Genomic DNA, 14,170 nt, shown 5'->3' with positions numbered 1-14,170 from the left:
AACAAATGTTGCCTGGGAACTGTTGCGAGCCAACTGTCAAACATACATATGACGTCCGAGGAGTTTTGAAATTTTGTATATTAATTAGCTTTTAAAACTCTTGTCTTTTAACAAACAAAACGTTTAGTTTAATTTCTTTTCGAACATGTGAAATTTACAGTAAAACATTTCGTAAACCGTCAAATGTAGCGGCCTTGGCCGAAACCATCCGTGATGAGCCGATGTTTACCGAAGTTTGACAGCAACAGACTTCAAAAGAAAAAGAGCAAAAACATTTCTGTCTACGCGTTTCCCCGTCGTTTCCGCGGGTTGGTCCTTGTATACGTTTTCTTTTTGTGGTCACTTCGGTTGCCGTCGCGGTTACTTCCCTTGCGCCAGGTGCATGCTACTCCCCCGCTCCTTTATCGTGTGTTCGAAGTGGCAATTGGAGAACGATAGACGGGTCGGCGTGTATCAGCGCGTATTTTTATCTCCGGGTTGTAAAGCTACGTGTTTCCAAACGGCGTCTATCTGACGCGGTTGTTCTCCGTTTTTCAGTCTGCAAAGTGGCAGGAATCGAATTCACATCAGTGTTACACACGAGTGTCATTAACGTGCCGTGAAAATATTTCAGTGACCGTTTGTCTGTCCTCCACCGTTTGTAGTCTACGCCATCGTGGAACGGAGGAAAATAATCAACAACCACTATTCTGCTACAACGCAACGCGGTTTCGTAAAGGAAAATTGAGTTTCTTCCAACTATCGCTTACGTCGTATTGATTAGCTGGCACCTTGTAGGTAGCGGAAGGTGCCTTCGACATTGAATCCCACCACCATCCTCGCGTTAGCTGAAAATGTCTGGGAAAAGTGTGATGAACAAATTCGTTATAAGAAATATCGCCCAACGGCTCGTGCATTGTATGTACGTATGTGTTTTCTATCTGATACTGCTATGCATGCTGGATACGGCCGGCATAGGGGCGGATAAGATGCCGCAGGAAGACATTTCCGTCGTGACCGAGGTGGATGAGGTAAGTTGCTCTTGTTGTTGCTTTACGATTGACGTACTAATTCTTGATTTTCTCATTTTAGCTATCTCCGGATGGAAGCAGCAGTGCACCAACCGAAGGAAAGACACTGCTTTCGTCCGACATTGGGTTTGTGCACGCCTTTGCTGCCTCGTTCATGGTGATTATCGTGTCCGAGCTTGGCGATAAAACGTTCTTCATCGCGGCTATCATGGCCATGCGGCATCCACGGTTAACCGTGTTTGCTGGTGCGATCACTGCACTTGCCCTGATGACCGTGCTATCGGTGATGTTCGGTATATTGGCCACGATCATACCGCGCGTCTATACCTTCTACATCTCGACCGCGCTATTTGCCCTTTTCGGGTTTAAGATGCTGTACGATGGATACCACATGTCAGCGACCGATGCGGCCGAGGAACTCGAGGAGGTGCAGTCAGATCTGAGAAAACGCGAAGATGAGGTATGTCCATCGCGCTCCATTATGCCTAAAAAAACGCTTATTCCTCCGTCCTATGGGTTTCATTGGGATTTTGTGTTTTGTTGTTTCGTCTTGATTTCGGTGACAAAACTTCACATGCGTCTTAAATAGGCATCTCACGTGTCACGTAGGCTGAAAAGTGATGTTATTTGTCTCATAAACATTGGTCTTTGTCCTTCGTTTCGTTCTTTCTATGTTTATGTACTGTTGATCCTAATCAACTATAGTTGTTAGTGCTAGTTGAGTTTATAAATTCGTACTTTTCCTATGCATCGTTTATAGACGTTAGGCTTTTTTTATATATATTTTTGAAATTCAAACAATCCCCACCCAGATTTGCTCCAAGAAAGAGAGTGTCATTAACCCCCCCCGGTGAGCGTACGACATTGGCATCATCTTCCTTATCAGCGTGTTTCTGTCTGGCGCGTTGTTTGATGATTTAAGTACACGTTTTTAATTCTTCTTCAGTTGCTTCCTGGGCCTGTAATCCAATCTTTAACGGCCCTGACCTACCGTTCTTTTACGAATCGCACTGGCCATGCTCGCACCGCAAATGCAAAGACCTGCCCGGTTCCGCTTGTTGTAGGATTGTTAGTTTTGAAAATACGTTCCGGTTCATCGAATTAATTAACCTCGTGTCGCGCGCAAGGTGATAATTTCGGAACATCAGCGTTGTTAGATGCCGGACCGGAGCATGGTCAACTATCATCACTGTACACACGTTAATCTTACTTGCTGTAAATCATTTTCGTTAAACATATGTAGCAGTACGGTATGCGGTATGTACGGTGTCAGAATTAATCAAGATAAAAGCTTACAGGGAAACGAAATCCACCTAGTGCAGTTAAAAGCGCTTGTTTTCCGAGAAGGTGTTGAATTTTTATTTCGATAATAATCAGTGGTAATGCCCATTTAATTAGCGATTTAATGAATTTATATTAAGTATCTGATAGTAAACGCATACGCCACCCTAATGCCAGCAGTGCAAACGAATGTATAATGACATCTTTACTATGGAAATATGTTGCGCAAGTTAGCCAGACAAAACATTCCATTGGTTCGTGTTGCTATGGGAACGATTATCGATCGCCTTCATCGATCTGCATTGTGTTATTGCGTGAAAATGTACTGCCGATGAAGCACCTTGCCCGTGCGATAAAGCACGTTGCCCGTGCGATAGAGCACGACAGCACCACGTTTGTCTCTTGATATGTTTGTTACTATCGTATCGTTGTGCTCTTGCAGCAACTTTATCGCTCACGTAGTTGTCTTTCACGGTTGCGTTCGAAGATACATTCGATTGATAACAAACCGAGTCAAAAACATTTGATGAGCGCTGCAACCTAAACCGGGTTCTCGTGTCCTGTATACATCAGTATATTACTTTATAGTCCTAGGTTTATGGCACGCGTCTGTAATGGGAATCTGGCACAGTCTTAATTACTTTTTTCATTTTTGGTTCTATTTGCTTCAGTTGATATAATGCTATCTATCTATTGTTCTATATGTCGTTCGTTGTTATAGCATGCTCGTTAATATGCATTTATTATGCTTTACCTTCCATGCACCTTATACACACTAACATTATTTATAAGTTATCCATAGACGCACTTTATTGCATTCATATTATGCTTTGTTAACGTATTATTTGTACTTGAGTTTTTTTAAAAATTTTGCTCTCCAAGTGCAGCTATAAGGTGCTTTGGCAAATTGCAAGAGTAATAGTAGTGGCTAGCGGTTTGTTGTGTTAATTATCCTCGATGCTTTGTGCGGACGGCCCCTTCGAACTGACGCCGTTCAAAGCTGGTACGCCCTTGAGCACGTTAAATGCAAACCTCAATGGGATAATTTCCTGTGCCGCTAAAGTGTCGTAAGCCAACTAATTGTGGAGCTTCCGCGCATGCTGTGGCGCACTGATTACTCTCACTATCTCTTTACATGAGTCACTGACTATCAGAGGACAAATATTAGCCCCGTGTAAAGCTGTGCGTTCAGAAAGCGATAAATAAAGCGTGATTTCAAGGCCTAACGTCTATTGTGACGGGCGAAGATCAGTCATTTGCAGAACAGTTTTTTAGATGTGTGCTGCTGTCTCATCTTTACGATGTTGGAACCACATCTCCGTTTTAATTGATTAAAATATGAATGGGCCATTTATACTTAGTTATGTCTTTTGCAAGTTCAATTTGTTGTTATGAAATGTTATGCTACGATATTACCTATAACAATAATCACTGTCCACGGCATGCCGTCTAGTAAAACTTAGTAAAGGAAGCACATTTTTTGGAATTGTATATTGTTATTATTAATTTTTGGCAACAATGGGTGGCGTCGTATTAAAAGCTCAAGCTTTTAATACAAAATTGTCCAAAGAGTTCCAATGTGAGACATACGATCACCATGTACGACAAAAATCATAATTTTTATTGGATTTATAACAATTGGAAGCAACAAAGAACTTTTCCAAAAACTACTGTACTGTTTGATTTTAATTGATTTTTAATTGTCTTATAGGCACAATACTAAAAAAAAGAATTCAATCGAATTCTTTTTCAAGTATTAAATACAGCTGATTTAATTTTGAAGTTTGAGAGATCATTTTTTTTAATTCCCCCTAATCATAAGAACGATCCGGCCATATCTTTTAGACGGCTCAATTAATTTATAACAAAAAACATTCAAGCTAAGTCTTTTTTAAGTCGCCTGTAATCCTGAAAGCAATTTCCTTAAACAAGGAGCGAAGAAAGTCGGCTCTATAGCTTTCCACTAATTGTGCATTAAATAATATTAACTAATATTAACTTTACCGATTTTTCCTACGAGTACCTAACACATTAAGGAGAACCCAGCATTGTTTTGTGTTTTTGTAGCTATCCCACTATGTACAGTTAAAATTCGACAACGTTATCATTTAATTTGTAACGACCATTAGCAAAACAGTAAAGCAATTGTTGCTAATGCCTGTAGAAAGCGGAATGTGTCACATCGACCAGTCGAACCAGTCAAACAAATTAAAATCTTTTCATATCAATCTGATAAGGACGATCTGGTTTCTTTTATGGCTTCTTCTATCTTAAAAGAGACCACAATGTCAAGTAGTAGCTTTGTTATAGCCGTCACAGCACAGTGCGCCACGATAGGTAGAGTAGTAAAAGTGCTGCAGTACCTACAGGAAAGCGATCCCCCGAACGTTGAAGCAATTGTCCAAACAGTGAAATTGTTTGTCAAAACCAATTGCATCCGATCAGTGGACAATTTCCCAGAAAGAGAGACTTGCAAACATTAATTCAAAAATGATTCATTAAAACGTTTTAACGAAGACTTAATGCCGAACGAAGATCGACCTCCTTAATGGAAGCATTTGGAAGCTTTTAGGCCAACACAGATTTGAGATTTGTTAGGCAATTACGCGAAAAACCTGAAATGACTGCACTCTCAATTATCTTTAATAGTTTTTGTGGCGTTTGACTCTTTTCTTTTTTATAATGTCTATATTATAATTTATATTGCATTTCTGTATAAGTTACACGTGTCCTCGCACTAAACTTTGTAATGCATCTCGGGGACTGCCTGTACCTTCAAACGAAATTGGGTTGGGAAGTATCCAATATACCGTACTGATTCATATTAAGGACAGCTGGGGAAGTTCCGTGCATTTTTATCGTTTTATCACACTGCCTGTTAATATTTCCATAACTGCCATGATATATTAGAATCGGTTTATAAAGTTACAGCCGTAATTTCGCAATAAATACATATTTTAGATCTGGCACCAGCGCCCCAAGTTAATCATCGGTGGCTTTTACGGTGGGTTTCTTTCAAACCAACTCCAGTGTAAATTCATCGTTAAATCCCTTCAATCTGAGTATTTCCTCCGTCGAAGGTAGTTTTCGAGGCCTGAGGTGGAGGGAAGTTTTTGCTATTTTTTATTCTAAATTTTACGAGAAATATGTTTTTTTTTATTTTTACCCGGAATTCGTAGCTTCTTTTATTTTAATTTGTATTCCCAATTCCCTTGATATTCTTAAAAAACCAACGCCAAATTCAGGTGCTGGTTATTATCTCCAGTTTTCGAAACCTCTGCGGAGAAGAACACTACATGTTCCAGCAGAACGGTACACAAACATTTAAGGGAATTTGTTCCAATTCTGCTGTCTTGACGATTGAAGCGACTTTTTGGACAAAACTTTGAGAACTTCCAGCTCCCTGGTTTTGAATCCTGTCGACTTTTTATTTGGTTCTTTGTGAAGTCGATGCTCAACGTACACGAATAATTCGATGTGGATCAGTTCAAGACGGTAATTCTCAAATCTCGGATAAAATTTCCATGCAAGTCGTGCGTGTCGCTTGCTTCTTTTAGGTCAAGTATGGTGTGGATCTCATGAAGTAATACCAAGTGCGGGTTTTTTTATTGTATAAGTTCTATGTAAACATAGCTACCAATAGTAAAAATCAGAAACAACAAATTTATATATTTTTTAAATCGTATTTTGAAGTTGTATTCGAACTTGAACGTTGCAAAACGTATGCAACTGTAAAGGGGGTTTGTGGAAGGGGATTATAAATTTAATTGAAATATTTACTTGGTTTATTTTGCACTATTATTAATAACTCTCCGATGTAGCTTTGTTGTTGCAAATAATTGTTCCATTATTCCACTCTTCCCTTATTATGCGTATGAGTGTTATTCACCGGTTTTTCACCATCCAATTTCATTTAATTCAATTTCGGTCGCTTTTCGTATTGTTTCGCTCACGTGCAAAAACAAAAAACAAACGTTTCAACAGCGAGTTTTTCTTTACGTTGTGTGTCTGCAAGAAACAAGCTTAAGTTCACTTTACCAAAAATTTCCCATACTTCCATGATCGCTGCTCAAATGTTTGGCTCTATAAAACATGATCACATCTTTCTTACTTTCGTAAATTCCCCCGTAATCTGCGTGTGTTCCTGCCTGTGTTGCGCTACCCTTCAAAACCCGGTGCCGGTGCAGCTCGCCCGTTCCATGAGCGGAAGTCGCAAGGAAACGGTCGAACTCGTCCCGCTAAGTGATACGGAGGACCAACGGACGAAACATTCTGGCATCTTGCCCCGCCGCCACGGTCCCAACAATGGCTCGTTCCATTCGCTGGCCGAACAGCAGCAGAACCACACAACGTCTTCCGGTGCAACGCTTCGCCTGTCCGCGTCCGCCACCCAGCTGACCGCGGAAGGTCACCAACAGCAAACACCCGTAGTATCTCGCAGTAAATCTGGAATCTCAACGGAGCACGGTCCCAACGATGGGACGTCTTCCGTCGCCATCGCCGCAGAGAGTGGCCATGAAGGAGGTGGAGGTGGAGGAGGAGGTGAAAGTACCGCACCCACCGGTGGTGGAACAGTGCTGGAGTCTTCCCGCAGCAAGCTGTTACTGCTGGACGGTGGCGGTGAGCGTGGCGAGCAGAGACAACGGTTGCGACCAGCGACCGGCAGCATTCACTCGAACGGATCGGTTCATCTGGCCGCCGGCGCCGGTGTACAAGATGCTCATCCCACCAGCATCACCACGGCGATGGCTGGTACGACGATGACCAACGGTGCAGCAAATCAGCACAAAATGGTTAGCAAAACTGAGCCGAGTGCCGGGTGCACGGCCTCCGGAAGAAAGCCTATCCTTTTTATTTAACGATTATACGGTTCGTTTTCCACCGGCGGCACATTCATATTGGCCCAGTGAGGAAGAAAAGGGGAAAACAATGCAACAAACAAACGAAAAAGGCACACTTTTTCACCCTTACGCACACGCCCACACACACGCGCAATACAAAAAAAACTTATTGGAAAACAATACTACAACAACCAACCTACACCAAAGCAATACACCGCTTTTCTGAAGTGGATAAAAACTAGGGAACTATTCATGCACACACCAGCATTCCTTGCAAGATATCTTTTTGTTTTGTTTCTCCCTGCTTTCTTCATTCTGTTGTGTGTGTGTGTTTTGTTTTAATATGTTGTTACTTTTATATTTTCCTTTATTGTTTCTAACTTTTATTTTTGTGTTTTTTTCTTCTTCTTTCTTTCTTCTTTTTGTTTAGTAGTATGAACATACTTTTTATCATTATTATGTTTAGCACACCGTTCTCCACCTCACCGTTCTTTATTTATTGTTCTGTCCATGCACTTGTGCGATGAAAGGTTATCTTTCGCACAAAATACCGATTTTAACGTTGTTCGTTTTTCTTTGTTGTGCTGATTGCGTCGCATCCTTTCCGTTTTTGTTGATTGTTCTTTTTAGTTCCGTTTGCTGTTTCCATGATTCGACATGTGTGACTGTTGTTTATTTATTTTAGTGTTGTTTAGTGTTCTCGTACGTGTGATTTCTAGTGCTGCTATGAGTTTTAAGTTTGCAATCCTAACGCATTGTTGCTAATAGTTGTTAATGTAAAAAAGTAGCAAATAATGATTTATTTTATTGTTCCATTTGAATATTCTATTGGGTGTAGATGATTTTATAGAGTTTTTGTTTTTTCAGTTTCTTGTCATTCTTTTGCTCAAATTACAACAAATCTCAAAACAAATTATTTACACTCACCATGCTTAAATGTGTTCCTATGGTGTTGCTTACAGGGGTTTACGATTGGCTTCGAACATTGTTTCATCATTCGGTTAAGCTAAAGATTAAAATTCGTTACTGTGTTTGGCAAAATCCTCAACCTCAAAATCTCAAAAACCAAATATATCCCATCGTTTGAAATTTTGCTAAACTACTCTTTATGCTGTATTTATTTAACTAAATGGCCCAAGCTTGCTTTTCGGGGTATCATATGTTAATTTAAGAGTGTCTCTTTCGTTCCAGAAACACTTCGGAAGTGTCCAAAGTTTGAGAAAAATTGAGTCGTTAAAAAGATCTTCTAAATTTTCAAAAACTTGTAATTTAACTTATTATAAATGGATTAAATTTGAGATAAAATGATTAAAGGCAAGCTTTAGAACATATTGTGGAACAAAACTGCAAGCAAATCAAGATAAGGTATTAAATTTGTATGGCAGTATTGAATTCCGATATCACGAGATCTGAAGATGGCCTCCCATTTGGGTCATATCTAGAAGGACTGTAAAGTTGCATGGTACTTGGATTGAGATTTTGTTCCACTTACATGTAGCAAAGTTCTTATTATACGTTATCAAGAACTTGTGGGATTTGATTCTCGAAGCTCATCAGAAGGAGTCATTATGGGCAATCTTGGCTCGCCGAAACTGCCTTAGGCTCCTCCCGCAACTGAATACTTTGTAATGAATGCAATGCTATTGTCTAAACGAGGATATAACTATAAAATTGACAATTGACTATACCATCTGACAAACTATGTTTTGCATACCGGCTAATTCTTAGTTGAATATTTTCATACACAAACTATATCCACGATGCTTAATATTTATATTAATATTAATTTTTAACATGATTGCCATGATATACCGGAATCAATTTATAAAGTTACTTACGCCTGTTAGGCCCAGGAGTATTGTTTCAAACCTACTCCAGTGTAAATTCACCATTTATTCCCTTTATTCTGGCCTAGCTGCCATTCTTGAGATATTACATGAAATAATTATATTTTACCTTGTTTCATGGAACAACCGAAGTAAATTGGAACTGCATACAGATTCATAGAAGAAAATCACAACAGCAGGCGTAGAACTGTCACCGCGAGGGATTGTGCTTTGTTGTTGCAAGATTGAATTATTTTCAAGGCTATGTGATCATCATTGTGGACAGGTTTGTCACTTTATGTCTATTTGGACGGGGAGAAGTTTGAAACAAGATACAACAAACTCCCGCAGTATGCCATATTCGATATACATGTTTATATTTCAACTCTTCAACATGAAGTATAAACGATATTTCTAAGGAAATTCGACATACGCGAAAACTCGATATACGCTGCAGAGTTTCTTTCCGAACACTAGCGTCAAGTTGTACGTTAAGCATAAAAAACGCTCGATTTGCGAACTTTATTGGCCAAGTTTCGATGCTGTCCGGAAAATAAATCGTACGTAAAACGTACGTAATATGACAAATATAGTGACAAAATTGTTCTCAAATTAGAAGCTTTGACTCTATTATAATCTGGGATTGGCTGACGTGTGACCAATGTAATATGTATTTGCTGCATAATAATATGTGCACAACATATCTTAAGTGGCCATAATTTGATTGTAATTTACTGAATGCAAAACATCAGTTACGCGGCTTGCTTTTACATTTTTTGGTGGTTTAATGCTATATTGCCCGACCACAATAACAAACATCCATTATCTCAACCGCTTTCCATTAGCAAAACTTGAGTGTATAAAGTTCATTGAATTAAAATAGATATCGTGACGATGTTTATCTATGTTGAATCACTCCTTCATTAAGAATTATGTCGGTAAAAAAAATTAATACATCATTATTTTTTACAGGTCTTATTGTAATTTTGAGATTTTACTTACTAGCTTACAATTTAATGCTGAAATGTTAGAAATCAAAACATCTCAAAGCTGCCAGCGTTTGCAACTTCAATTGGGAAACCCCGTAGTATCACGATGTAAACGTCCTCTTCTCTGTGCATGTCTTCTCTCCTCTGTTTTTTTTTCATTTAGCAATTCATTTGTTCAATCATCGCATTGTGTGTAACCCTGTTCAATTCTGCATGAACCTTCCCGAAGCAATTACACATCACAATTAAGGAAGGGTTTAAACATTAGCCTCACTTATAATCGATGCATTAAATCGGGAGTTTATGCTAAATGCATTCACACATTGTTTTTTTTTATTCAAATGCGTTGTGTAGAAAAAGTTGCACCAAACTTACACAAATCAGGGTACCAGTAGCCGGAAACGAAGTCGTTCTCTATTGCCATTTTAATGTTTTCTCGTTATATTGATCTCCACCTCCCCACAGCTCCACAGCAAACGTTCACTAATGCGAACCACATTTTGGTTTCCTTTTTTTCCTCCTCCTTTTTATGCACCAACGCCACCACGCATGCAACACGCAACGCCGCAGCACGAACGTGAAGTCAGTGCCGGTGGCAATCTGATGGGCCAGGATGCGGAAACGGGTGGCAGCACCAGCCGGCGAGGGGCGGGTCGTGGACGGAACAACAGTGCCTTCAAGATGCTGTTGCGTATCTTCGTGCAGGCGTTTACGATGACGTTCGTGGCGGAATGGGGCGACCGGTCCCAGCTGACCACCGTGATATTGAGTGCGCGCGAAAACATTTACGGTGTGATTGCGGGCGGTATTATTGGGCACTCGATCTGCACCGGACTGGCTGTGATCGGTGGGCGTATGATCGCCCAACGAATTTCCGTCCGAACTGGTAAGTTTTTCATGCGTTAGTACGTTGGCGTTGAGAGTGTGCTAGACAGAATTGAGGTATAATATTTCACGGAGACTTGCGAGGGGGTGCTTGATGCAGGAAATTGGATTCAATGCTGCAGCCATCTCTTCCAATTACGATCAAGATCTCGCGCAGGTTAAGCTTTACTTAATGCCAACTATTTCCACTGTACTCCTCTATGCCTCGTGTTTCGTTTTGAGTCCGACATCCACATCGCTTGCCCCAGTAATTCGTATCCTTCTGGCCTTTGCCACCTTCAAGATATCTGCTCCGCTACCACACAGGTTAGCTCGTGGTTGATTTATCGTCTCTAAATCGTCGGAGCTCTATAACAAGACCAAAATAACCCAGTGCTAAATGAGGTTTGGACAATTGGCGTCTTCTGTCTCCATAGTCCCGAAGGACTCGTAGCTGTTGAGGACAACCCGGACCTGTGTGACAGGCGTATAAAATATGACATATTTGAGCGATTCTTCATTCAAGATCTCTCTGTTTCCTTGTGAGAAATTAGGAATTGAGCAAAGAAGTTTATTATGGGGAGACTCTTCGTTTGCTAACCTTACAGAGAGATAAGACATTTATAATATCCTCTGCAATCTGAAGAAAAACCAACGTTTCAAACAGTAGTCCTGTGTCAGTCACCCGACAACAGACGTAACCAAAAAGTGCAAATGAATTTAAAGAGAAGCAGAAGCATGTAGCGCCCATCGATTGTTCTTCATACTAACATACTTAACCGATGACGGATCGAGCCTTTTGGAGGCACTGAGCTGAGCTGTCTGCTGCAAGAGTCCTATATCCTGGCATCTACTCCATCGCATTTAAGCTCTAACACGCATCGCCTCCGTCCATGTGGACGTCATTTTGGGATGGTTCGTCTGATATGATTCTTATCCGGTAAAATGATCCGCCCGCCGCAGAGTATCAAATTCAACTCGTTGTACGATCGTACAGCTCGTAGACAGATTCTATGTCTCGGTAGCATATGTGTGTCCTTCATAGTTTAGATTATTATCGGTAGATACGAGATCACTCTTTTACTATCCCCATCAACCCATCTCAACCGGATCGTGTCCTGTCACGTTCATAGTCTCCGGCAACCAGGTACTTTATCTCCATCGCATTGTGTTGCGCACTAAAATTTTAGAGTTCTCGCGACCGAAGGTCTTCGCTTACGTCCGATGATGTCTATATCACCAAGGAATCGATGAAGAACGGGTGAAAATCGGGTCGCCTAAATAATGAACACAAATAGAAGAGTTAAACTGTACGTTACATACTCTCGCATACATACTTATTTCCTAGAGAATCAGCAATTTCGCACGATCTTCCACAATTCGTTTCGATGTCAGTGAGCTAGGACTAATTTATGGGTCTCTCAGCATTTCTGGAGGTTCTTCTGTAGTGTAAAGATTTGGTCGAAATATCCTCCATCGTAGGTCCAATTGGTTTGAACCATGGTAGTGAATAATTATCTTTATCTTGTCTTTCGTTTTAGTAACCCTCGTCGGTGGTGTTGTGTTCCTGTTGTTCGCCCTAAGTGCACTGCTGTTTGGTCCGGGCGAAGAAGAACCTGTGAAGGTGCCTGTTCCATAAGAAGCCATCCCTCCGCCTCCATACGATCGACAAACTGCTTGGACTGGTTCCACGGTTTGCTGTCTAGTACCACATACTATACTTACTATACCACAGACCACCAGCAAATCCTGACCCTATATTGTTGTTTAAATGTGTTGAATAAGGAATTGGAGGATTTACCAATACCCAATAACGATGAGAAAAAAAAACAATCGAACTAAAGGACGAAAAATAACACAAATCTCCTCAACTGGCGACCGATGAGAACAGCGGTAAAATAATAATGTGCAATCTGTGTGAATCTGTGTGTGCCTCTGCCGGATGGTTTCTTACTTTGACTCCTACGGAAAAGGCATTTAGCGGTAGATTCAATGTGCTTACTTTATGGATGATCATCAATGTAAGATTGTAAAATACATATATTGGAAAAGAAACGAAATCCTAACTAGGTCGTGCCTACGCTACCACCAGCTTACAATCAATATGATTTTAGTCACTAGAACAACAGTGTTGAATGAAATTCGATAGTGTGTGAGTACACGCAGGGAGCGGGCGTGTAACAACAGAAGTAGGTACACCATTGGAAACAAAACAGGGGGCGTAGAGAGAAAAGTATTGTTTTTGTTTAGTTACTAATATTTTAAGCATATTCCTTCAAGTGTGTCCTTATGGGTAAACATGATTAGTTCCATAGCAAAGAGACAAAAATTCTTCAGTGAGATCAAAATTCCACGAAAACGGGCATAGTTTACGGGGCACCAAAAGGGAACACAGAACAACATGCAATCGAATACGGAAGCGTTAGATGAAAAGTGTGAATACGGGAAGGAGAAGCTAACTGTAAAAATGAATAAATAAATAAATTAATTTCCTGTTATTGGGATGAAGTTTCGGGACGTTTTTCAAACTATTTTTGAGCACAATGAAGTCATTGCTTTGTCAAACAAAATGTATACACATAAACAGGTAAGAAATTTGCGGATGCTTCTTCCGCTTAGGCTGCATTTTATTTGTCTTATAAATACAAAAAAGTTTCTCTCGTTTTACACCAGTGGTTAATATTGAACATCTCGTTGTTTGCTTCCTCCCAAAATACTTCATCATCCATAAATCTGATTTGTTTCTTCTTTCTTTTTTTAATATATCATCCTTTTTGCTACGTTCGTGCCAAATATCTTGGTGTTACTTTTCTTGTTTGTTTTCTCTCACTCCAAATTCTAGGCCATCTTTTAACAACTCTCCCCAGAAATGCTACAGAGTCCAAATGTGTTTGAAAGCGATACCGAAAAAAAAGAAAATTACTGTAATAATGTACAGGTGTATAATCAAATAATATCTGCCTGTTGCGCGCGTAGTAAAGGAATAGCAGTACATACTAATGTCTTTAATATATCGTATTAGCGCTTAAGAAAGGCAAACAAAATCTCTGCACGCACATATTATCCGCGCGTTCGCATTTAACCACCATCAAAAAATAAGTCTTCGAAAGGCATGAACCGTCTTTTACACGATGCACAGCTAACCATTTAAGCTTGATAAACCAATAAACGAGAAATGCAAAATGGAATATTCTTATAGATATAAATATCGCGTCATTCTTACAAAATAATAGCGGTACCAGTTGTATATATGTATATACGGAAAAAAGATTTTAAAAAACGTTGCATTCGATCGTTGGAAAATAGTGCACATGCAGAAAAACAGCACTTCTTTGCCTGAAAAGTCCGGAATGTTTGAC

At 40.1% G+C, this 14,170-nt stretch overlaps 1 protein-coding gene across 1 annotated transcript; it reads left to right on the top strand.

Moving 5' to 3' along the window:
- The first annotated feature begins 299 nt into the window (after nucleotides 1-299).
- Nucleotides 300-13,321, top strand: LOC128300911 (uncharacterized). The gene is made up of 5 exons (XM_053037163.1): nucleotides 300-1,010; nucleotides 1,072-1,470; nucleotides 6,479-7,084; nucleotides 10,518-10,833; nucleotides 12,353-13,321. The coding sequence occupies exons 1-5, from the start codon at nucleotides 834-836 to the stop codon at nucleotides 12,448-12,450; spliced, it is 1,596 nt and encodes a 531-aa protein (XP_052893123.1). The 5' UTR covers nucleotides 300-833; the 3' UTR covers nucleotides 12,451-13,321.
- Nucleotides 13,322-14,170: the final 849 nt, after the last annotated feature.

Source organism: Anopheles moucheti, chromosome 2 (assembly GCF_943734755.1).
Source record: "Anopheles moucheti chromosome 2, idAnoMoucSN_F20_07, whole genome shotgun sequence".
Lineage (NCBI taxonomy): Eukaryota > Metazoa > Arthropoda > Insecta > Diptera > Culicidae > Anopheles > Anopheles moucheti.
Note: the sequence above shows the minus strand (reverse complement) of the source record. Positions and strands in the feature narration are given on the sequence as shown.